At 38.1% G+C, this 25,910-nt stretch overlaps 1 protein-coding gene across 1 annotated transcript; it reads right to left on the bottom strand.

Moving 5' to 3' along the window:
* Position 1: 1 nt before the first annotated feature.
* On the bottom strand, positions 2-25,703 carry LOC308350787 (olfactory receptor 4C5-like; the record flags this gene model as incomplete). Its single annotated transcript, XM_080816277.1, has 3 exons — positions 2-174; positions 8,060-8,776; positions 25,499-25,703. The coding sequence occupies 3 exons, from the start codon at positions 25,701-25,703 to the stop codon at positions 2-4; spliced, it is 1,095 nt and encodes a 364-aa protein (XP_080672403.1).
* Positions 25,704-25,910: the final 207 nt, after the last annotated feature.

Genomic DNA, 25,910 nt, shown 5'->3' with positions numbered 1-25,910 from the left:
CCTATGGTCCATCTGGAAAGATCACAGAATTTCTGAGTAGCATTTTGAATTCATCACTGAAATCTTCCACCACCTCTTCCATCACCTCCATCATCATCCATTTGACACTGAAATCTTCCATCATGACCCAAAAGATGTGACTAAAGAGGAAGTCACACCTTCCACTTTCAACCACTTTGGAGATATTTGTAAAAAAGAACAGAAAGACACTAAATTTCTCTTATTCATATAAACTGAATAGTGACAGTATGTTGCAAGCACCGGAAAAGGGTGCTTGGGTGGCTCAGTCAGTGAAATGTTTGCCTTTGGATGAGGCCGTGATCCCAGGGTCCTGGGATTGAGTCCAGGTTCAGGCTCTCTGCTCAGGGGGAGTCTGCTTCTACCTCTGCTTCTCCCTCTTCTTATGCCTCTGCTCCTCTGTCTGTTGTGCATGCTCTCGCTAATCAATCAGTCAGTCTTTAAATAAAAAGAATACTGCTCCGGAATAGATCTATAACCCTAGTCACATTTTACAAATGGAATTAAATGAGTCATGAAGTTTCCTCGAATCTCCTATTGTTGAGAGAGAAATGTTATCTAAGATAATACAAGTTTTTCCTTTGACATAGTTTAATCATTTAAGATGAACTTGAAGACTTCATTGCTAATTAGTGGAACAATTGAATATATACAAGAATTTATTCTTTGTTTGAATGATCTACGCATGGATTTTCCATAGTGAGTCATTGTTACAAATTATCATAGGACATTTTAATCCTTCTCTCCCTCTTTTTCTCCTTTCTCTATCCGTGCTAAGGAATATCACAACATATTTTTCCTCTAATGTTTACGGACACAGAAGTCAGCATCATGATCTTTCATCTTCAATAAAGGTGAGGAAACTATCATTTGTTTTCCAGAAAGCTATGTCTCTTTGTTTGTTTCTTCTCTATCCATGGCTGCTGCTATAGGTGGGAACTAAGTGATTCATCATCCTTCATAGGTTTAATCCACAAATTCTGACTTTGGCATGGCAACATGGAAGTAGTGAAAAGGGGAAAGAATTTCAAATAAACACGTAGAAACGTACTGAGGCAATCCACTTCCACATACCATGTTAACCATGGTGTTAGATAAGTGACCTTAGTAGTTCTCAACAACATCTTGTGTAGCAGCATTAAAAATCACATTTCTACTGCTATTTTAATGTCATTGTGTTCAAATTCATTTTTAGAGAAAAAGATTACCTTCAGTTTACAGCATCTAGCTACAAAAACTACTTACGAAAATAATTTGGATAAATTAAGTTAATCTGCTTAAAATTTGTGGAAAAAGGTTGAGTTATTACTGACCTGGATCTAGTTGGCTGTGGGTTCCACTGTTTTTGGATTGCACCCAGTCATGTTTTCTTCTCCTGAGGGCGTAGCACCACAGCTGCAAATGTACTCTGTCAACTAACAAGAGCATCACTGGAATTCTCTCTCAGTCAACTCTCCCTGTCCTGGTCATTTTAATTTACTTTTGATCCATTATTAGTCTGAACTTACCCAGAAATGAGGTGTTTTAGTTAAGAAACTTCAATACTCTAGGATTTAATTTCTACTCACTTTCATGGCCTCCTAGGAAAATGTAGACACATCTTTAAAATACACTTATTTTTCAGATCTCAGAAGTATATTTAATCCAAAGTAAAAATAATGGGAAAAAGGAAATGAGCAGTGTAGAGAGAATTCTTTTTCATTCCTCCTTTTAACCCCTTAAGCTTGGGTGCAGTGTCTCACATATGAATCTTAAGCTTGTTGATATATACTCTGCCTCTGTCATTTAGTTAAATGTACTGTAATTCTTTCTTCATAGACTCTAGACAAATATTTAAATAGACTTTGGCTGAGTGCCTGCACTTTGGTAATGCACTGACCTCCCAAGTCCTCAGAGGATTAGTAATTGGTCCTGTTGGAATCTTTGGTAGAAACCTCCACCCCTGCCTTTCATTTGCTCCTTCTTGGTACCCACAAACATCATTAGAGGCCAGTTGAGCTTTGGTGAAATGTGTGTCTGTGGCTATAGTTTCGGATGAAATTTTGGTAAGAAAAGTAGGAAAGCTTCCTGATAGGGTTTGTTGTTCATTTGAACATTGTTGAGCCTGGCACAGGATAGGGGGCAGTTTTAGGGAGGTCAGAGTTCAGAGAATGGATTTCTCTCTGAAAATGTGTCTGTTCTAAATATATAGTTGTCCTGAGAATGGAAATGCCAGCTTTCAAGGTTATGTGCCATGTATCTCTGAGAGACTGACATTTTTATTAGTGGCTAACAATGGAGACTCAGATGGCAGAATTCTCAGCTATGGAAGATTGGGTAATTTATGAGCCATAGATCCATCAACTTCTTCGGGTGTGTGTATCTCCATGACAGTCCTCATGATGTGTTCATGGGAATATAGCTTTTCTCTCTATCCTGCAGGAAAGAATTGTGGAGATGTACAGTAAAGAGCAATGCTTCCACATGGTAGGCATTGAGAAAATCACACCAAGGCAAACATTTTCTATAGAAGACATTCAGAGCTAGGGGATGGAAACAGTACAGAAGGGAGCCTCCACTATAAAATTCTCCCTCAGTTTCTGACATGTTGAAGAGCTGGATGAAATTTGTACAAAATCACCTTGAAAAAAAATCAATGTTTATCTTTAAAGAAACTGATATGCTCCTGAAATCCCACAGCACAAATGGAAAGCCTTCAGCACTGTCCTCAGCAGTTAATAATTTTGCTCACTCACAGTCTGTCCCTCTCCCCCCTGCCCTTTTTTTTTTGAATTGTGGGAAATACACATAATATAAAATTTACTGTTTTAACCATTTTTATTTTTTAATATTTTAGATTTTATATATTTATTTTAGATAGAAAGAGTGAGAGAGAGAGTATGACCAGGGGCAGAGGGAGAGGGAGAAGCAGACTGCCTGCTGAGCCGGGAGCAAGGTGAGAGGCTTGATCCCTAGACCCCAGGATCATGACCTGAGCTGAAGGCAGACACGTAACCCACTGAGCCTCCCAGGCACCTGTAACCGTTTTCAACAGTACAGTCCAGTGTCATTAAGTACATTCACATTGTGTGCAAAGATCACCACCAACCATCTGCAGAATTTTTCATCTTTTCATTTAAAAAATCCATATCCTTTAAACAATCACTGCTCATTTCTTCCTTACCCAGCTTCAGAAAACACTGTTTGCTTTCTGGTTCTTTTGAGTGGGACTATATTAAATATTTCATATAAGTGAACTATTGCAGTGTTTCTTCTATGACTGGCTTATTTTGCTTAGAGTAATGCCCTCAAGTTTCATCCTTGTGATCACAAATGACAGGGTTTCCTTCCTTTTTAAGGCTGAAAAGTATACCATGTCTGTATATGTTCCATTACTTGTTTCAAAGATTTGTATCCGTTGATGGACACTGAGTTTGTTTCCTCATCTTAGCTACTGTGAATAATGCTGAAATGAGCAATAGGAGTGCAAAGAATTCCTTGAGATCCTGATTTCAGTAGTTCCTGGTAAAACCCAGGTGAGGGATTGTTGGATCATATGGTATTTTATTTTAATTTTTTGGAGAACCTCCATCCTGTTTTGCATAGTGACTATAGGAATTTACATTCTTACCATCGGTGAACAAGGATTCTTTTTCTCCACATCCTTACTAATACTTGTTGTGTTTTGTCTTTTGATACTGGCCATTTTACCAGATATGAAATGATACATCATTGTGGTTTTGAATTGTATTTCCCTGATGATTAGTAATGTTGAGCATCTTTTCATTTGCTTTTTGGCCATTTACATATATATATATATATATATATATATATATATATATAATTTGTGCTAATGTCTATTTGAGTCTGTGGCCTTTTTAAAAATTGGGCTCTCTTTGCTATTGAGTTGTGTGAGTTCTTTGTCTATTTTGGATACTAACCCCATATGAAACATATTGTTTGCGAACATTTTTTCCCATTCTGTGGGAAATTGTTAATTGTTCCTTTGTTATACAGAAGATTTTTAGCCTGATGTAGTCCCCTTTGTTTATTTTTGCTTTTGTTGTCTGTTCTTTTGGTGTCATATCCAAGAAATCATAGCTCATTCCATTGACTATTTTCTGCTGTGTTTTCTCCTAAGAGTTTTAGTTTCCAGCCTTCCATTTTAAGCCCAGTTTGAGTTGGTTTTGGTGAAGGTATAAGATAACAGTTCAATTCCATTCATTTGTGGATAGCCAGTTTTCCCAGCACTTACTGAAGAAGTTATTCTTTTCCCATTGTGTATTCTTGGCACCCTTGTCAAAGATCAAGGGTGAGCATATGTATATGCGTGAGCTCATTTGTGGGTTCTCTGTTCTGTTGCATTGGTCTCTGTATCTGTCTTTATGCCAGTACCATACTATTTTAATTACTATAGTTTTGTAATATAATTTGAAATCTGGAAGTGTGATGCTTCTAGCTTTGTCCTCCTTTCTTATGATTGCTTTGGCTATGGGGATCTATTGTGATTCCACATCAATTTTAAGATTCTTTTTTTTCTTTCCTTTTTAAAGCTTGATTTATTTATTTTAGAGAGAGTGAGAGTGAGCAAGTGGGGGGATGAGCAGAGTGAGAAGGAGAGATCTCAGGCAAACTCCCCACTGATATAGCAGCCTGACTTGGGGCTTGATCTCATGACCCTGAGATCATGACCAGAGCTGAAACCAAGAGTTGGATGCTCAACGACTGAGCCACCCAGGTTCCCCAAGATTGGTTTTTCATTTCTGTGCAAGATTCCATTGGGATTTTGATAGGTATTACAGTGACTCTAGATCACTTTGGATAGTATGAACATTTTGACAACGTTGAATCTTGCAATCCATGAACACAGGGTGTCTTTCCATTTATTTGCCTTTTTTCGTTTTTACATTCTTTCATAAATGCTTTGTACTTTCCAACTTACAAATCCTTAATTTTATAATATGGAAGACAAGGAGAGATGGAGAGGAGAAGGGAGTTGAGGGAAATTGGAAGGGGAGGTGAACCATGAGAGACTATGGACTCTGAAAAACAACCTGAGGATTTTGAAGGGGCGGGGGGTGGGAGGTTGGGGGAACCAGGTGGTGGGTATTAGGGAGGGCACGGATTGCATGGAGCACTGGGTGTGGTGAAAAAACAATGAATACTGTTATGCTGAAAATATTTAAAAAATTTAAAAAAAATAAAAAATAAAAAAAGAAAGACATGAGGAGATTAAAATAAAAGTTAAAATATAATATTAAAAAATTTCAGTTTATTTCTAAGTATTTCATTCTTTTTTTTTTGTTTGTTTGTTTTTTCCTTTTCAAATATTTAGAAGAGTTTGAGAAGGATTGGCATTTATTCTTCTTTAAATGATGTATTTTAGATTTCACCAGTGACTCTGGTCTTGGGCTTTCCTGTCTTGGGAGGCTTCTTGTTATGGATTTAAATTCCTTGCTCATTCTTTGCTCAGATTATCTACTTCTTCATGCATCAGATTTGGTAGAATGTATGTTCCTAGGAATTTATCTATTTCTTCCAGGTAATCCAATTAATTAATGTATATTGGTAGTAGTTTCTTATAATCCTTTTATTTCTGTGATATGAGTTTTAATGTCCCCTCTTTCATGTGTGATCTTTTCTCAGTCTAACTAAAGTTTGTCAGTTTTGTTGTACTTCAAAAAACAGCTTTTAGTTTCATCGATATTTTTCTATTGATTTCCTCATCTCTATTTCCTTTTTCTCCTATAATCTCAATTATTCCTTCCTCTGTTTCCTTTGGACTTAGTTGTCTTTCTCATTTCTTGAGATAAGTTTACTTGAGATCTTTTTAAAGGTAGGTGATCATTGCTATAAAATTTCCTCTTAGTATGGCTTTTGCTACATCGCATAGGTTTTGTTGTACAGTTTAAAATTTTGTTTGTTTTGACATGTTTCTAATTCCCCTTTTGATTTCTTTATTGACCTGTTGGCTGCTTAATAATGTGTTACTTAATTTCTGTGTATTTGTGAATTTTCCAGTTTTCCTTCTGCTCTTGATTTTGTTTCACTTCCTTGTGTTCAGAAAATATACATTGTATGATTTGAATCTTAAGTTTTTCAAGCCTTGTTTTGTGACCGAACATATAATCTATCCTGCATCATCTGCCATGAGCACTTGAGAAGACTGTATATTCTACTGCTATTGGATGGACTGTTCTATATATGCTGGTTAGGTCCATTTTGTTAATAACGTTCATGTCCATTGGGTTCTTACTGATTTTCTGTCTATACATTGTATCCATCATTGAAAGTGGAATGTTGAAGTCTCTTAGTACTACTGTGGTTTTCTTTCTTTCTGCCTTTATATCTGTTAATATTTGCTTGGTATATTTAGGTACTCTGATGTTGGGTCCATCAGTATTTACAATTATTATATCTTCCTGGGTAACCAACCATTTTATCATTATATATTATCATTATATAAAAAATAATATATATATTATATATATTATTATTTGTGACAGTTTTGTTTTTAGAGTCTATTTTGTCTGACGTGAGTATAGTCCTGCCCTCTTTCAGTTGCTGTTCACATGGAATATCTTTTATTCATTGCTGCAGTTTGAGACAGTGTGTATTCTTAAAGCTTAAATGAATCTCTTGTAGACAGCATTCAGTAGGATTTAAAAAATCCTTTTAGTCTCTCCATGTGTTTTGACTGGAGAGTTTAACCCATTAATATACAGTAAGTATTCACAAATAAGGACTTAGGCTTACCTTTTTGTTTCCTGTGTGTTTTATAGTTTTTCTGTCCCCCCTTTACTTTCTTACTGCTTTCCTTTGTATTTGTTGATTTTGTGGTGATATGCTTTCACGATTTTCTCTCTTTGTTTTGCATGTCGAACTTTTGTCTTAGGTCAAATCTGAATCTTGGTTTATTTTTTGTTTTTTATTTTTTTAAAAGATTTTATTTATTTACTTGACAGACACAAGTAGGCAGAAAGGCAGGCAGAGAGAGAGGAGGAAGCAGGCTCCTCGCTGAGCAGAGAGCCCAATGCGGGGCTTGATTCCAGAACTCTGGGATCATGACCTGAGCTGAAGGCAGAGGCTTTAACCCACTGAGCCACCCAGGTGCCCCCTGAATCTAGTTTTATATGAGTTCTTTCTGTTAGAATGGTACTGTGTCTGTATCTCAGGTTACTTCCTACCACATTGCTTTGCAATTGGTCTGAAGGTTGTCGTTCAAATTTGAATGCGTAGTCTTTCAGTCTGGCTTACTCAGTTATAATTAACTCTCTCTTTTGTGCTAGATACTTTTCCTATTAGCTAAGGCAGAAATCCATATAATAACAGGTACCTCAGAGTTGAAGTGGTGTATATAGTATGCTTTTGATGGAAAAATGTTCCACCAGTTATCTTTTGACTGTGAATCATGTGCAAGATTCCTCTATGGCTCTATCTGGAAGAATTTATATCCCTTTTTGGCTTTAGGCAGAGAACATAATTTATTCTAGGAAGAGAGGAGATTACACTATAAATGGTCCCTGTGGCAATGTGCAACAAGGCAGCATTAATTTTGGGATGAATCCTCTCTCATTTTTTAAAACTCATTCATTTCTTATTGATCTTTATTTCTCATCATAATAAATCTACTTTGAATACATAGTTGGGATTGAAATATGATTTTGCCTAAATACTTAGACATTATGCCTTTTTTGCAATATTTTATTGTCCAATTGGTTATATAATCTCTACGCAGAGCTTTACAGAGAGTTTTTCTACTGAATACATAAACTCAGAGATTTTCTATAGGTTGTGACAAATAATGCTGAATTGCAATGTCCCTTTCATCAATAATTTGCAAATGCAGAAAGTTTTCTAATTGGAAGAGGCTTTAGTCATCATTTAATCCAATATTGGTATGAAAGAGGACCATTAAAGATTACAAAAAGCACAGCTAGCACAATATAGTTAAACTCACATATTTTGACTTCAAGACCATTATCCTTTCTATAGTTCTATTTGTTCTTAAAAGATGAATAAAGTTGTTTTTTTCCCCTTTTCTAGGCACATGAATTATTACCCAAGATTACTCTGTGGCTCCAGAGTTTCCTCATGGCATTTTTCACCTCTGAGTTTCTGAGGGTGTAGATTAAAGGGTTTAACATGGGTGTTATCATAGTATAAAACACAGCCACTGCTTTGTCAATGGGATAGGTGACCATGGGACGAAGGTACACGAATATACAGGGTACAAAGAATAGGACAACTACAGTAACGTGGGAGGCGCAGGTGGACAGAGCCTTACGCTGTCCTTCAGTACTGTGAGTTCTTAGGGAATAAAGGATGAGGACATAGGAGGTGAGAAGAATAGAAAAAATGAGAAGACACATCAGCCCACTGTTGGCAGCAACAAAAAGTCCAAAGATGTGAGTGTCAGTGCAAGAGAGTTTTAGTAGAGGGAAAAGGTCACAGATGAAATGGTCAATGACATTGGGGCCACAGAAGGGCAACCAGACTATAAAAAGAATCTGAATCAGAGCATGAAAAAATCCTCCAGCCCAGGCCATGGCCACCAGGTGGCCACACATTTGCCTGCTCATGGCGATCCTGTAGTGTAGGGGCTTGCAGATGGCCAGGTAGCGGTCATAGGCCATCACTGTGAGCAGGATGATCTCCACTCCTCCAAAGAAGTGTTCTGCAAAGAGCTGAGTCATGCACCCACTGAAGGAGATAGTTTTCTTTTCTGTGAGTAAGTCAAATATCATTTTGGGAGCCATGGTAGAAGAGCAGCAGCTGTCTACAAAGGATAAGAAAGACAGAAAGAAATACATGGGGGAGCCCAGGGCTCTGCTGGTGTTGATTGTCATGACGATGAGCAGGTTGCCTGCCACAGTGAGAAAGTAGACGACTATAAACACAGCGCACAAGAGTTTCTGCACATCTGGGTCCTGTGTCAGGCCAAGCAGGATGAATTCAGTCACGTTGTTCATTTGTTCTGGGAATCCGCTTTGGCATCTGGATAATTGATTTGTCTGTGAATAGCACAGGGATGACAATTATGGCAGATGATTTTGATCAAGCAAATAATTTCTGTCAGGGTTGATTTTTGTGAGGCTGATGGAAACCCCAAGAAGATAAACTCAGACATAGAGTTGGCCCGTATTACTGGTTGTATAATGAACACATAGCCTCTTCAACCTCTGACTGACACACAGACATATGTGTGCACACATGCACAATACACTTATCCAAATACACAAACACAGTTTTAAAAATGTAGTCCCCTTCCTGGAATTGCACATGGGTCACTATTCTCCAAAGAACTGCCATAGTATTTTCTCCCCTAGGAAAACCAGAATGGGAGGAGGAGCAGAGACTTGAATTCATGAGAATCTGCTGCCTGGTGTTTCTTTAGTCACCTGTGCTTCTGAGGCTAAGCTGCACTTGTTATTCTTGGTGTTTTCAGCTTGTTTCCAGATGACCATAAAACATCTGCAGAATTCAATCTGAAATTAAGAATGATGTTGTCCCACTTCAGAAAAAAATGAGTGAATATTTGAGGCTCCAGTAAGATATACCAGGCACTTAGATTTGTGAGATTTTACAAGCCATTAAAACAGAATTGGAAGAATATTATCAACAGGAAAAAGGAAGTATATGCTGGAGGTGATGAAAGAACATGATGCTTTGCAAAATTCTCCAGATGTATTTGAAACTTTAGAATTCACCCTTTTGACAATTTGTTTTGTGTAGTTTCCAAGGGTATTTTGTATATAAAAACTCGGTTTAAGGAAGACTAGGAGAAACTCTCTGGATGTATTTAGAAATCACATTCTTGAATGGTGAGGAAGCAAAAGCATCCCTATTTGTCAGACAGAGTATGTTCTTTACAACCAGATAGACTGTTTCTTCATTCTGTACTCACTTCTTGGCAGCCAGGTAATTATATGTACAGACCTTAGTCTTACTATGTCTAAAATTTCTCACATATAAAAAAAGTAATATAACAAATATTATAGTGGAATTGAAGAATATCATTATTTCAGAGAGCAAAGTTTTATCCCAATGGTAAAATACAGCTTTCAACACATTCCAAATTCGTGAAAGAAGAATTAAAAATGAAAAATCCCTGAATATAATAACTCTTACCCTTGAAATAGATGATTGTTATAATATTAAAAAAGACCATACGTGAAGAGAAATGAAGTATGCAAGAAGTTAGAAACCAACCAGTTGTATTTAGAAAAAAGGCTGAATGCAGAGATCAGTATATGTCAATAGAAAATACTAGATTTGAACATAGGACTAGAAGACCTAGCCTCAACAATCAGACAACCAAAAGAAATTAAAGGCATCCAAATTGGCAAAGAAGAAGTCAAACTATCACTCTTTGCAGATAAGATACTATATTTGGAAAACCCATAATACTCCACTCCAAGTCTGGTAGAACTTGTACAGGAATTCAGTAAAGTGTGAGGATATAGAATCGCACAGAAATCAGATGCATTTCTTTACTCCAACAGCAAGACAGAGGAAAGAGAAATTAAGGAGTCAATCCCATTTTCAATTGCACCCAAAACCATAAGATACCTAGGAGTAAACCTAACCAAAGAGGCAAAGAATATATACTCAGAAAACTATAAAGTACTCATTAAAGAAATTGAGGAAGACACAAAGAAATGGAAAAATGTTCCATGCTCATGGATTGGAAGAACAAATAAGAACAAATAAATGTCTATGCTACCTAAAGCAATCTACACATTTAATGCAATCCCTATCAAAATCCCATCCATTTTTCTAAAGAAATGGAGCAAGTTATCCAACAATTTATATGGAACCAGAAAAGACCTCAAATAGCCAGAGGAATATTGAAAAAGAGAGCCAAAGTCGGTGGCATCACAATTCCAGACTTCAGCTCTATTACAAAGCTGTCATCATCAAGAGAGTGTGGTAGTGGCACAAAAACAGACACATAGATCAGTGGAACAGAATAAAGAGCCCAGAAATAGACCCTCAACTCTCCGGTCAACTCTATGGTCAACTAATCTTTGACAAAGCAGGAAAGAATGTCCAACGGAAAAAAGACAGTCTCTTCAACAAATGGTGTTGGGAAATCTGGACAACCACATGCAGAAAAATGAACCTGGGCCATTTCCTTACACCACACATGAAAACAGACTCAAAATGGATGAAGGACCTCAATGTGAGAGAGGAATCCATCAAAATCCTTGAGGAGAACATATGCAGCAACCTCTTTGACCTCAACTGCAGCAACTTCTTTCTAGGAACATCGCCAAAGGCAACAGAAGCAAGGGCAAAAATGAACTCTTGGGATTTCATCAAGATCAAAAGCTTTTGCACAGCAAAGGAAACAGTTAACAAAACCAAAAGACAACTAACAGAATGGGAGAAGATATTTGCAAACGACATATTAGGTAAAGGACTAGTATTCAAAATTTATAAAGAACTTATCAAACTCAACACCCAAAGAACAAATAATCCAATCAAGAAATGGGCAGACGACATGAACAGACATTTCTGTGCAGAAGACCTGCAGATGGCCAACAGACACATGAAAAACTGCTCCACAGCACTCAGCATCAAGGAAATACAAATCAAAACCACAATGAGATACCACCTCACACCAGTCAGAATGGCTAAAACTAACAAGTCAGGAAATGACAGATGTTGGTGAAGATGTGGAGAAAGGGGAATCTTTCTATACTGTTGGTGGGAATGCAAGCTGGTCAACTGCTCTGGAAAACAGTATGGAGGTTCCTCAAAAAGCTGAAAATAGAGCTACCCTACAACCCTGCAATTGCACTACTGGGTATTTACCCCAAAGATACAGATGTAGTGAAAAGAAGGACCATCTGTACCCCAGTGTTTATAGCAGCAATGGCCATGGTCGCCAAACTGTGGAAAGAACCAAAATGCCCTTCAACGGATGAATGGATAAGGAAGATGTGGTCCATATACACTAAAGAGTATTATGCTTCCATCAGAAAGGATGAATACCCAACTTTTGCAACAACATGGACGGGACTGGAAGAGATTATGCTGAGCGAAATAAGTCAAGCAGAGAGAGTCAATTATCATATGGTTTCACTTATTTGTGGAGCATAAAAAATAACATGGAGGACAAGAGGAGATGGGGAGGAGAAGGGAGTTGAAGGAAATTGGAAGGGGAGGTGAACCATGAGAGACTATGGACTCTGAAAAACAACCTGAGGGTTTTGAAGGGGCAGGTGGGAGGTTGGGGGAACCAGGTGGTGGATATTAGGGAGGGCATGGATTGCATGGAGTACTGGGTGTGGTGCAAAAACAATGAATACTGTTACGCTGAAAAGAAATAAAAAATTAAAAAAAAAAGAAAGGATGAATATCCAACATTTGTATCAACATGGATGGATCTGGAGAAGTAAGTGAAAAAATCAAGCAGAAATAAGTGAGAAATAAGTGAAATAAGTCAAGCAGAGAAAGACAATTATCATATGGTTTCACTTATTTGTGGAAAATAAGGAATAGCATGGAGGACATTAGGAGAAGAAAGGAAATATGAAGGGGGGAAATCAAAGGGGGAGACAAAGTCTGAGAGACTATGGACCCTGGGAAACAAACTGAGGGTTTCTTCAGGGGAGGGGAGTGGGGGGATGGGTTATTTCATTGATGGGTAAAAGGAGGGCACATATTGCATGGAGCACTGGGTGTTATATGCAAACAATGAATCATGGAATACTACATCAAAAATTAATGATGTATCGTATGGTGAATAACATAATAAAAAAATAAAACAATAAAAAATGTTTCACCAAAAAAAATACAATATGGTCAGATTACAAATGAGATTATTTTCTTTTTTTAAAAAATATTTTTAAAAGATTTTAGTTATGAGAGAGAGTGTGAGACAAAGAGAGAGAGAGAGAGAGAGAGGGAGCACAGTCAGTGTGAGGGACAGAGGAGGAAGCAGGTTCTGGGCTTAGCAGGGAGCTGGATGCAGGTCTCGGTCCCACAACTCCAGGATCATGATGTGGGCAGAAGGCAGACGCTTATCCACTGGGTCACCCAGGTGCCTCAAGGAGTTTATTTTTAAAGAATATTTAAAAGAATATTGCATGTAGTTCTTAAAATATTTTTCAACAGGATAGGTGTTTTTCAAAATAGAGTAAGTCTTCATGCCATCACAAAAAAAAAAAAAAAAAGAGAGAGAGGAGAGAAAAAAAAGAACAGAGTGTATTAAAGCCTTCAAATAAAATATAGATTTGTTCAAGAACAGAAAAAGAATGAAATAAATATGTATCTAATCTCTGGAGGAGGAAGAGCATGTTACTCAAAATGTGGTGGTATGAGAAACAGGACAAAACTAATGGATTTAGTTACATGAAGATCTGGAACACTGTGGAAAAATACTTGCAACGAGTATAACGAGTAACTATTCTTATGGAAATGGTTTTTACAAAAAAGATCCTACTCATACCACTGTGAAAATAAAGGCAAAAATAATGAAAAGATAACTCTAAGGATAAAGCAATAGAGATCTAAAATAGTCCTCTATATCACAAGTCATCAGAGAAGTACCATTTAAACGCAGTGAATGATTTTAAGTGGCAAGGTGGCACAGATTTATGACAGTTACGTTACCCACTGCTGGTGGCCGTGTGTTAATATAAAATCTTCTGGAAATAAGTTTGTCTGCATGTAATAAGGGCTTTATAAATAGTCATGTCCAGAACTCCTTAGGTTTGGGATCTATTCTAGATAAAAAATATGAACAACATGGATGGGACTGGAGGAGATTATGCTGACTGAAATAAGTCTAACAGAGAAAATCATTTATCATACAGTACAGTATAATTTTTTTTAAAATAGTGCTTCCTTGAAGTATGAATTAAGGCCACCTTTTATTTTCTTAAAAAAATTTTTAATCTATGTTTTCTACAAAGAGAATAGATTACCTTTATAATCAGTGGAATAAGTTAGTAAAATAAATATTATTTTCTTATTCTGGTCCGGGTTCATAATATCCTGAGGGACTGCTTTTCTTAATAGACTACATATGGTCATTCTTCATAAAATTCTGTGTCAGTCAATACACATATTTAGATCTAACTTACCTGAAATTGGAGGCCCTAGTATCACTCTGAGAACAAAATGCTAGTAAAAAAAATTATATATTGCACCTACCTGTCTGAATGCCTTTAAGAAAGAATAACAGATTCATTCCAGAATAGGGATCTTATTTGAGAGCACACTTAGCATGGAGGTAGCCATCACTGACCCATTGCTCGTGGCTGCTTTGCAAGTTCATCCATTTTTGTCTTTCTTTTGCTCACTTAGTGACTGGAAAATGATTGCTGAGAGAGACTTCCTAAATAGTTCTGAGTTCATAGGTTGGGCTTAGTTTTGCTTCCTAGGCTCACACCTTCCTTTGAGTGTGATGCATGAGCATCCCAGCTCAGATAATACATTGTTTTACTTAGCTTCCAGTGTTAGGGTTCCTAAGAAATTGAGGGCGTGGAGGGAACTTAACCACTGGGGGACATCTCGGTCCAAAGCACCTTAGTACACATGTGGCAGTAATTTTTGGTGACCAGATGAGGTATATTATAAAAGCCACTTGATCTGAGATCTCCACTGATTTAAAGCCCCGCAAATAGCAGAGTGTGTGAAGCAGAAACATTAGAGACCGCAAGCAGCATACACTCAGCAAGGAATGAAAGATCCCTGGAGTAGCAGGCAAGTTAGCTGCAGTTAGCTCTTAGAAGTCTCTTTCTTAGTAAGCCTGTGCTCAACTCAGCGATACCTCCTTTGGTCCTTGGGAATCTGGATCCAGTTGTGTTGGAAACTTAGAACCAAACAGCTTCTGTGATGTGGGGCTGGTTATTTTTATGTGTTCTTCCTGGGTCTGTCTTTACCAATCTTTTCATTGTGGTTTCAGGGAAGAATTTAAATGGGTGTTTGTTCTAAGTCCAAGGAGTGAAGGAGGCTCTGACCTCTCACCTCCTGAGGATTAGAATTAGCAGCTTCAACCAAACATCAGGCAGTCCAATTTATCATTTCTCTCTTGTGGCCATGGCATCTGTGACCAAGGGGGTTGGGGAGAGCCAGCTGGACTGGGCTAGCAGCCCCTCTATTGACCGTGTTAAGAGGTGATCTCAGGGTCTGAGGTGTAAGGCACAGAATGTTCTAGTCAGGGGGGTATGGGTGCCAGAGCCAGACAGAGTTTATCAAATAGCCTTTATAATAACCTGTCTCACAGAGCTCTAGGGGGGATTGAGCAAGATAACACAGGAAAACATCTAAGCCAGTGAAAAACTGCTATTCTAAAGTGGGTGCCCAATAATGCTGATGCCCTCCATGTAGGCTGGAGAAAGTGCTCTTGATAATAGAAATCTGAATCATGCTGAAGAGAGTGAGTTTTGCTGGCTCTTCTCTTTGCTACCTGTGTGACTTTGGGCAAGTTCCTCAGCTTCCTCATACCTGAGTTCCCACATCTATGAAAAGGGAGTGATAATGGTACTGATCATGGTACTGGTGTAGGGGTTCTGTGAGGTAATTGTGTGACGTGCTGGAATGGTGCTTGGCATAGGACTCTAGCTCACTTCTGCCTTCCGTTTTCTGTACAGAACCTCAAAGCTCATGGTGTGAACATTTTGGGTTTCTGTCAGGAATTCTCTCCCTCTCACTCTCTCTCTGTCTACACACACACACACACACACACACACACACACACACACACACACAGATACATAAATACATATATGTAATATATATACCTACATACATACATAGAGATAAATAGACAATAAATTCACTCTTTTGGTTGCTAGGGTCTGTATACATACAGAAAGGAGAGAAGAACATTTTAAACTATCAAATACTGATTCTTAAGTCATTATTATTCTAAAAATATTTCTATGAATATTTGATCTTGTCATCACTAAAAAGCTGAAAGTGAAGTTGGGAGTCCCTGAGAAGGTTGTAGGAATAAAGGAAATGTAGACACAATGAGAAGTGACAAATAATAAATTTATGTCACCCTGCTAAGTATGGTATTTCATATAATTCTCATCTAATCCCATGAGGAAGGTATTGCTAATTCTATTTTGTGTGTAAAGAAGTCGATGTTCACTGCAAGCATCATTTGGTCAAGATCAGAGAGCTAATCTTTGGTAGCTTTGGATTTAAATCTTTGGATTTAAGTACAAATGGATCTAATTCTAAGCCTGAGCTCTAACAATTAAGCTGTGGTAACAGACTGATTCTGTGATGTGTCTCATGCACTAGGAATGATGTGCTGGGTGAGGGGATGCTGATTACGACCCTGGGGAATTTGTAGAGTCTCTAGTTCTCCCAGCAGAGTTAGGCAGGACACATCCCTCAGACAGAACCTACATGCAGCAGTGACCATGAGGAAAGCCACAGAGAAAGGAGGACATGTTTTATCTTCCTTTCCTATCTTTGGGTCCAGTCTGGGAGATCTGCCTAGGCATAATCTTCGGAATTTGTTTCTGGAAATTTCCTGATGCCTGCAGAGGAGAAGGAAGACCAAGCAGATGTTCAGACTGAGGACCTGGGATATCTCTATGTGAATGCGGTGTTGTGTGGTTTCCCAGAGAAATAATACATCAAACCGTGAGACTGGGTCTGATAGTTCTTCTATTTACAAGATTCTGTGTATGCCAGTTCACTTATGAGAGCTTGAAAAAGAACCCTAAATAAACTGGTGTTACTGGTTCTTGGTGTTATAGTAAGTGGAATCGATTCTCTAATTTCCCTTTCTGTATTTTCATTGTTAGTGTACAAGAAAGCAACTGATTTCTGTGCATTCATTTTGTATCCTGCCACATTATTGAATTGCTCCATGAATTCTAGTCATTTGGGGGTGGAGTCTTTTGGGTTTTCCATATAAAGTACCACATCATCTGCAAAGATAGAGTTTGACTTCTTCCTTGCCAATTTGAATACCTTTTATTTATTTTGTTGTCTGATTGCTGTTACTAGGACTTCTAGTACTATGTTGAACAACATTGCTGAGAGTGGGCATCCTTGTGCTGTTCCTGATCTCAAAGGGAAGGCTATCAGCTTTTCCCCATTGAGGATGATATTCACTCTGGGTTTTTCATAGATAGATGTGAAGTTGAGGAATCTTCCCTCTATTTTGAAGAGTTTTAATCAGGAACGGATGCAGTATTTTGTCAAATGCTTTTTCTGCATCAATTGAGAGGACCATGTGGTTCTTCTCTCTATCTTATTGATTTGTTCTATCACATTGATTGATTTGTGAATGTTGAACCACCCTTGCATCCCAGGGATAAATCAAAACCACATTGAGATATCACTTTACACCAGTTAGTATGGCCAAAATTAACAAGACAGAAAACAACATGTGTTTGAGAGGATGTGGAGAAACAGGAACCCTCTTACACTGGTTTTGGGAATGCAAGTTGTTGCAGCCACTTTGGAAAACAGTGTGGACATTCTTAAGAAATTAAAAATAGAGTTACAGTATGACACTGCAATTGCACTATTGGATATTTACCCAAAGATGCAGATGTAGTGAAAAGAAGTGGCATCTGTACCCCAATGTTCAGAGCAGCAATAGCTACGATTGCCAAACTGTGGAAAGAGCCAAGATGTCCTTCAGTAGAAGAATGGATAAGGAAGATATGGTCCATATATACAATGGAGTCATCAGAAAGGATGAATACCCAACTTTTGTATCGACATGATGGGACTGGAAGAGATTATGCTGAGTGAAATAAGTCAAGCAGAGAGAGTCAATTATCATACAGTTTCACTTACTTGTGGAACATAATGAATAACATGGAGGTCATTAGGAAAAGGAAAGGAAAAGTGAATTGGGGGAATCAGAGGGGGAGAAGAAGCACGAGAGACTGTGGACTCTGAGAACTGAAGGTTTTGGAGGGAGGGAGGTGGGAGTATTAGGTAAGCCTGGTCGTGGGTATTAAAAAAGAGGGCATGTATTGCATGACGCACTGGGTGTGGTGCATAAACAATGATCTTGGAACACTGAAAAAAGTAAAATAAAAAAAAACTGGTGTTTTGGAAAGAATACTGAAAGACTGCATGTGAAATCATGCAATGATTGTGTTATTGCATTTTCTGAAAGAATTTTCCTGAAAAAATTGAGAGAAATTTTTGCATTTTCTACTACTGTGATACTGTTGGCTAGTATTTATTGAATCTTGGCTAAGCTGTGTGATCTTGTCTAAGTTACTCACCTTTCCCATGTCTCAGTTTCATTTTCTGCAAAATAGGGACAGCACTATCTCATAGAGTTTTTACAAGAATGAAATTAGTCACTAAGTGGGACATCAGCTTGAGGGTGAATATTTTTTGGTATGGAAGAAACTTGATCATGTTGAAATTCCAGTGGGATCGAGCTAAGGGGGAAGTGTGGGGAAGGGCAGAGAGAGAGAGATTGATTGCAGATGTAGGTAGAGCAGTCAGTGGAGGCACAATAGGTGTGGCAGGCACTGTTGCCCACAGAGTGATCACTTCCCAGCTTCCTTGTTTCTAAGGAAGCTGTATTTCTTCAGGTTTTTGGTGTCCAGGTGTTTGGGGGAAAGTGTGACTCCACTTTAGAGTAGTCTAAAGCAATTATGATAATGCTCTCCTCTTTTCAGGGACCAATTTAAGGATAGGAATCTGACAAAATGTTGGTCAATGGGACAAAAGAAAAACTACGGGTTTTCTTCTGGGTGATGCTTCTCTGTTCCTAAAAGAGAATCATGAGAAAAATGTCTGTTTACTGAGTAATGACTTCTGTAATGGGTGCTGGATTTGCCACCTAGAGGTGCTTTAGTGGGGTATTGAACTGGGAGGTTATCTCAAAAGCCAAAGAGAGCATCCAGTTTACAAGATGATTGCTAGCTTGTTATTGGACTTTATTTGAAAGTCTTTTTATTTTTACTGAAGGATATAACATTATTTTGAGTTTGAAATAACCATAAGTCCTAGATTATATCAGATAATGATTCTGGTAAGGAGGAAAATGAGCAGAATATTTTTATATTAGATATAAATATAAGCACAGAATTTGTGAAAGAGGGAACCCATTGCACACATGAACAAATGTCTGCCTTGCCTTTGAGCCCCACATTAGATCCTCCTAAGGTCTTATCTACCCTCACAGTTGAATGGGTCCTTCCCTATGAACAAATTTTGGAAATGCCTAATAAGGAGTTTGGTGTATAAATGGTAGCTTCCGTGTGAAGAGCCATCACTCAGTCTGGAAAGTAGCTGCATAGAGACCTATTAATTGAAGAGGAAATGATAAATCCACTCAGTGTGTTAAGAGTGGTATTTCTTGTGGTAACAGAAGAGCTGGATTATAACTATAATGCTATAGTATGGCTTTTCTTAGGTTTGGGCAATAGTCACTGTACTGGCAATGAAGTCTGCAACAGGGAACATGGATGACTGGAAGTTGTGTGAAACCCAGGGTTATATGAAATAAAGGGTCAAGTGAAAACTCAATAGCAAGAAGTAATTGCTAGAAAGGGATCCACTCAACCCATAATAATGTAACTGTTATGTGATTTTTTACTGGTTTAACTGGTGGTATTAATTTGATTTCAACAAATTCTATAATACTGATATTGATGGTCAAATGTATTAGGAAATTGAAGTAACATCTCCCATGATGTCCATACAATGAAGTATGGTTGCTTAGGGGATGAACTAGAATTGATTAACAATTACTTGTTAAACTAAATCAATATATTGATACTTTTTATAAAATTTTAATTTCAGTAGTGGGAGAAGATAAAATTATCCAGCTTGTGCTTGTTTGTGATTAAGTTTGTGGTGGAATATTTGGTTAGCTGAAATCCTTCTTTAAACAAAACCCATCTCTTATTTGATGATAGATGAGATTAGCACTTTGTACTTGGTCTATTTTTTTCCTGTTCTATAAGTGGCACAAAATATACATGAGAAGGATTGATTATGAGTGATTTAGTCTTGAGCCAGGGTCAGAGGATGGACTGTGTAAGAAAGAGTTTTACACAACTAGTGAAGCATTGGACACTCCAACAGAGACTTATGATGTACTACATGCTGACTAACTGAAAATAAAAAAAAAAAGGAAAGTGTTATTTTTCTACTAAACAGGAAATTCTTACTTCTGGTTATACAGGGCTTTGACCCTTGGCTAGGATAAGACCAGTGGAATTTTTGATATGTTTTTTAAAGTCCCAAACTCTCCTGATGACCCCAAGAATCATTTTCATAAAATGATTTAAATGCCTGATGTCTTCTACTTGGCATAACTGACTTGACTAGAGGGACATGAATACTTCATTGCAAACTTGGTCCCTGAACTTTCCTGAAGCCCAGACTTAATCTCATGCTGTTCTTGGTGGTTCAACTGGAGATGAAGGTTGATTGTCTGTGTCAACAAAGACTCCTGAGAGGTTCAGACATATCATCCACCTTCAATGCTTGCCTGTACTTGGTTTCTTAGTTCACAGTATCAATGCTCTTAAAAAAAAAAAAAGCATTATGTGATTATGCTTTTGGATTTCTTGTGAGTCCTTTCAAATATGCAAACTTACACAATCTTTGCAGTTGCTCTGTTCACTAGAAGTATTTTTATGTTTAGTAGGATAACATGAGATGAGCAATGATGCAATTCCACAATTTTATATCTTCACCATTTTGCAACATGTTTCCTTTATGTTGCCTGACATAAATCATCATTATTAGTTTAAACTTATGTGTACTGAGGGAAGGTGATAGTGATGCCCAAGACACAAGATCCTTGGAGTTAAATTTGAAAATATGTATTCCTAAGATATTTTAGGGTGGATCCTAAGGTCCTCTGGACTGCAAATGTAGCCCCATTACCAAGTGTCAAGGTCAGTCCTTTGATTCTTTTCTTATCAGATTTCAGGATATCTGCCTGGGTGTGTGTCCAAAGATGTGTTAACACAGCTCCTCTTATAATCAGCCCTGTGAAAAAATAGCACAAGGTTGAGCTGGGAAATCTGATAGGGAGGGATTGTGGGACAAAAGTCGTAATAAAGAGAAACAGGTAGAAGTCCTTATAAGTGGATCATGATTCTACAGCAGAAGAAAATCATGCTATTTTCAAGAGAGCACTTTGGAACAAGAGATAGTACTCTTACCACCTGTGTCATATGTCACTGATGAAAGACTGACTCTAGAAAAATCCTGGTGACTTTTCTTCATAGTAGGGAACTTGTCCTCTTGCTGATTATCAGGCTCTACCTAAAATCTCCCAACTGGGGGTGCCTGGGTGGCTCAGTGTATCTGCCCTTGGCTTGGTCATGATACCAGTCCTGGGTTTGAACCCCATGTCCAGTTCCCTGCTTGGCAGGAAGCCTGCTTCTCCCTTTGCCTCTACTTGCTGCTCCTCCTGCTTGTGCGCTCTCTCTCTCTGTGTCTCTCTGTGTCTAATGAATAAATAAAATATTAAAAAAAACCAACTCCCAGCTGGATAATTTGGAGAAAAGAAGTGAGGTTACGCATTGATGCCACCATTTATGGCTAGACCACTACAGGTATAGTTTGGCTTGGGTTTTTGTGGCCATATATACCATGTGGTCATTTTCCCAATGATCTGAGAAACATTTCCAATGAATCGTACAGGAAAAAGAATGTGGAAGAATAGACCTTCTGTGTGACCACGAATGGATAAAATATGTTGCTAATCTGACTGATAAGATGAGAAGTAGGCAAGAATCTTCTTGCCTACTTCCAGATATGGAAGATCTTTCATTTGCTTCTTTGAATATACGAAATGTGGAAGTGGAATGAATGTGTTTAAGGAAAGCAGATGTGGAGGGAGGTCAACTTGGGCTTGCTTTCAAGGCCTGGTTTTTCTGACTTTTCTCCTCTAGTGGTATGTAAAAGACATTTTATTTTATTTTTTATGATTTTATTTATTTATTTGACAGATAGAGATCACAAGTAGACAGAGAGGCAGGCAGAGAGAGAGAGAGAAGGAAGCAGGCTCCCTGCTGAGCAGACAACCCGATGTGGGGCTTGATCCCAGGACCCTGGGATCATGACCTGAGATGAAGGCAGAGGCCTTAACCCACTGAGCCACCCAGGTGTCCTGTAAAGGACATTTTAAAAAGAGGTAAGTTCCACAATTTGAAGCTTAAGTTATTGAAAGAAATAAGGACAGAAATTGCCACCTCTGAAACATATAAATGATTGGGTAGGTCAGTCCATTGTTCAGAGTAGGTGCTCCAGAAACATTCGCTGTCATCATGAGCATCATGAGCATCGTCATCCTTATTTTTACCTTATCCTTTTTCATCCCATCTTTTTTGGGAACTACGGCTAGATCTTTAAAAGATAAGTTTGATATTATAGACATAGTGTTGCTTGCATATATTTAGAAGATGGTCACTCAGGAAATTATAGCAAAACATCTATTTTTTAGAGGTTATATTGGAGTGTATTTAACATACAATGTCACGATAGTTTCAGGTGTACAATGTAGTGATTTGACAGTTCTGTACATTATTCAGTACTTACCAAGATAAGTGTAGTCACCCCTTTGTCACCATAATATTATAATGTTATTGATTAAATGCCTTATACTGTACTTTTTAACCCCTTGACTTATTTCATTAAAGTTTGACCTTTTAATCTCATTTATCTCTTTCACCCTTCCCTCCACAACCACCTCTTGCAACTACCACTGGCAACCACCACTTTGTTCCCTTAAGAGTCTATTTGTTTGTTTATTTGGCAAAACATTTATTTTTAAAAGGATTTCATAAAGAGTGAGACCTAACCTGATCTAAAGTCTGAGAACATGAGATATGTCAGCATCACATGATATTCAATCCCTGATTGTGAAATCACCCTCTGAAGACAAGTTTCTGAGCTCTTCCTCAGGAATCCCAAGCTCTGTACAAAGATAGGTCTGTTGGTCTCTGGCACTGAAGTGGCTCTCCATTTTCCTCCTTGAGAGCAGCAGAAGGGGATCCAATATGAGAGCTTTTGAAATAAGTTCTGCTCAGACACATTGCAGTTGCTCCAGCCAGCTCTCATTTGTTACTGCAGAGATATTTAAGGGCATTTGTGTCCCAGACTGGGGAGTTGGTCGGGGGCTAGCTTTTAGTGTCCAGAGATCTGCTCATAGATCGCATTAGATTCCTTGCCGAGATAGTACCTCTCTGCTCTGCTGTCCCTATTCATATCCAGATGCCTTTTATGACTTATTTTAAAGTGAAGTGAGGCTGGCACAGATGTTTGGTCCTCCTGTGATCATGGTTAGTGAATGGTGGTTGGTAGTGATGTTCTTGGGCACTTCTTTTCAGCAACCATTGTTCCTGGCTTACTTTCTGTGCTGGTGACATCTCTGAAGGCTGTAACCATGTCTGAGCGATTTCACTAATTTTTAGCTGATTCATTTTTTTTCAATCTAAATCATTTAATTCCCACAACTTAAGAGAGTATGCAGTGCTGGGGCACCTGGGTGGCTCAGTGGGTTAAAGCCTCTGCCTTCAGCTCAGGTCATGGTCCCAGGGTCCTGGGATTGAGCCCCACATTGGGCTCTGTGCTCAGCGGGGAGCCTGCTCTCCCCCCCAACCCCCACTCTCTGCCTGCCTGTCTACTTGTGATCTCTATCTGTCAAATAAAAAAATAAAATCTTTAAAAAGATGAAGAGATTATGCAATGCTATTTCCATTGTATAGATTAAAAAAAATCAGTAGAGAGATGAAGCAAAATGCTTACATTAAATGGTTAATTGATGCCAGAGAGAAGATGAGAAATTAAGCCTATTTGATCCAAAACTCTTAATCTCTGACTTCAAAGCAACTGACTGTTTCTGAATCTCTCATAGAATTTCATTATGTACTTGTTATGAATTCTTTTCTGTAATCCAGATTTGTGGTCATTGTTGTTCAGTTTGTGACACAGACTTGTTCCTACATCACTGGTCATTTCCAGCTGTTCAGACTCTGCCCTTGTCCATGTCTAAAACACATCTTTAGCATACAGATATTTTCTGCCTTAACTCTACAGACTTGATCACTTCTATTTCTTTTGCATTAGTCAATTCTGCCTCTAATATTTCTGTAGACATTTGCATACTACAAGAAATGGAGGTGATGTAATTTTTAAAAACTATCTTTGTGTGTAACTGTGCTTTTCTTGGGCTTGTGGGAAGTAAAGAGTTTTTATTACTGTGGTGCAGGAACATCAGTAGATCTCTAAAATTTAGGAAGATCAGAAAAAGTATATTTGGATGAAAGTACTTTTGAAGACTCCCTGGTGTTCTGTATGTTTTTGCATCTATAGTTTTACTCTTTTGAAATAAAATTTCATTCTGGCTGTAGTGTGGGGTGTAAAGGCTGTTCAAGAATACTGCTGCTTCCATGTTTCATACCCACAATTGGGGCAACATTATGACTTCTGTGGCCCTTTGCTATTTAGTCCTCATGAGTCCTTCTTTTCCATTACAAATATTAAAATTACATTTTATGACAGCATTGGTATAAAGATGACTAGACTGCAAGTTGGATTTGCATTACATTCATTTTTTCCTCTTATTTTAAAAGAAATTAACCATTTCAGGGTCTTCTAGAATTATTGTGGGCTCTAGGAATCATGTCTACTTCGCCTTAATGGGTATGTTTCTCCTGCCCACAATATATACACTTCTGAAGAAAAGTGATCCAGACAGGATATTTGACTGTCCCACGTTTAATCAACTAAGAAGGGGAATAAATCTCTCTAAAATTTTCCCTAGATATTTTTATGTTAATACTCTAATCCCAAGTTTTATTATCACCAATTTTCATTATTTGCCCCCAGAGTTTCTTCATGACATTTTTCACTTCTGCATTTCTGAGGGTGTAGATTAAAGGGTTCAACATGGGAGTTACTATGGTGTAAAGCACAGCCACAGCTTTGTCAGCAGGGAAGGAGGTCATGGGTCTCAGATACAGGAATGAACAAGGTACAAAGAATAAGATGACAACAGTGATATGAGAAGTACAGGTAGACAGGGCTTTGCGACGCCCTTCTGAGCTTTTAGTTCTCAGAGAGCATAGGATGACAATGTAAGAAGCAATGAGCATAGAAAAAATGAGCAGACATAGTGACGCACTGTTGGCAGCAATCAGGGGCCCCAAAGTGTGAGTATCTGTACAGGCTAGTTCCAGGAGAGGTATTAAATCACACATAAAATGATCAATAATATTGGGGCCACAGAATGGTAACTGGACCATGAACAGAACCTGGATCCCTCCATGAATAAAGCCTAAAAGCACAGCCATTCCCACCAAGAAAGCACAGACAGGTCGGCTCATGGTGGCCGTGTAATGCAAGGGCTTACAGATAGCTACATAGCGGTCATAGGCCATGGCAATTAATAAGATGATCTCAACTCCCCCAAAGAAATGTTCAGCAAAGAGCTGAGTCATGCAGCCATTGAAAGATATGGTGTTCTTGTCAGAGATCAAGTCAAAGATCATTTTGGGTGCTATGGATGAAGAGTAGAAACCATCTATAATGGATAAATAGAACAGAAAAAAGTACATGGGAGATCCCAGAGCTGGGCTGATGAAGATGGTGATGGAGATGAGGAGGTTACCTGCCAGTGTGATCAAGTAGGTGATTAAAAACATAGCAAGTAATAATTTCCTCACTTCTGGATTCTGGGTCAGGCCCAGCAGAATGAATTCTGTTACATTGCTCATCCTTCCCATGGAGTCAGCTTGGGTTATAAGCACATGGTCCATCTGGAGAGATCACAGAAATTCTTAGTAGTATTTTAAATTCAACACTAAAATCTTACATCTCTCTTTAGTCCTAGCCTCTTGAATTGATACAGATACACCTTCCACTCACCTCAACTACTTTGGAAACAGTTATAAAAAGGAATATAAAGCTTATTTATATAATTCGAATATTAT

Source organism: Martes martes (assembly GCF_963455335.1).
Source record: "Martes martes genome assembly, chromosome: 10".
Taxonomy (NCBI): domain Eukaryota; kingdom Metazoa; phylum Chordata; class Mammalia; order Carnivora; family Mustelidae; genus Martes; species Martes martes.
The sequence above is the reverse complement of the archived record's forward strand: the minus strand, read 5'-3'. Positions and strand labels throughout refer to the sequence as shown.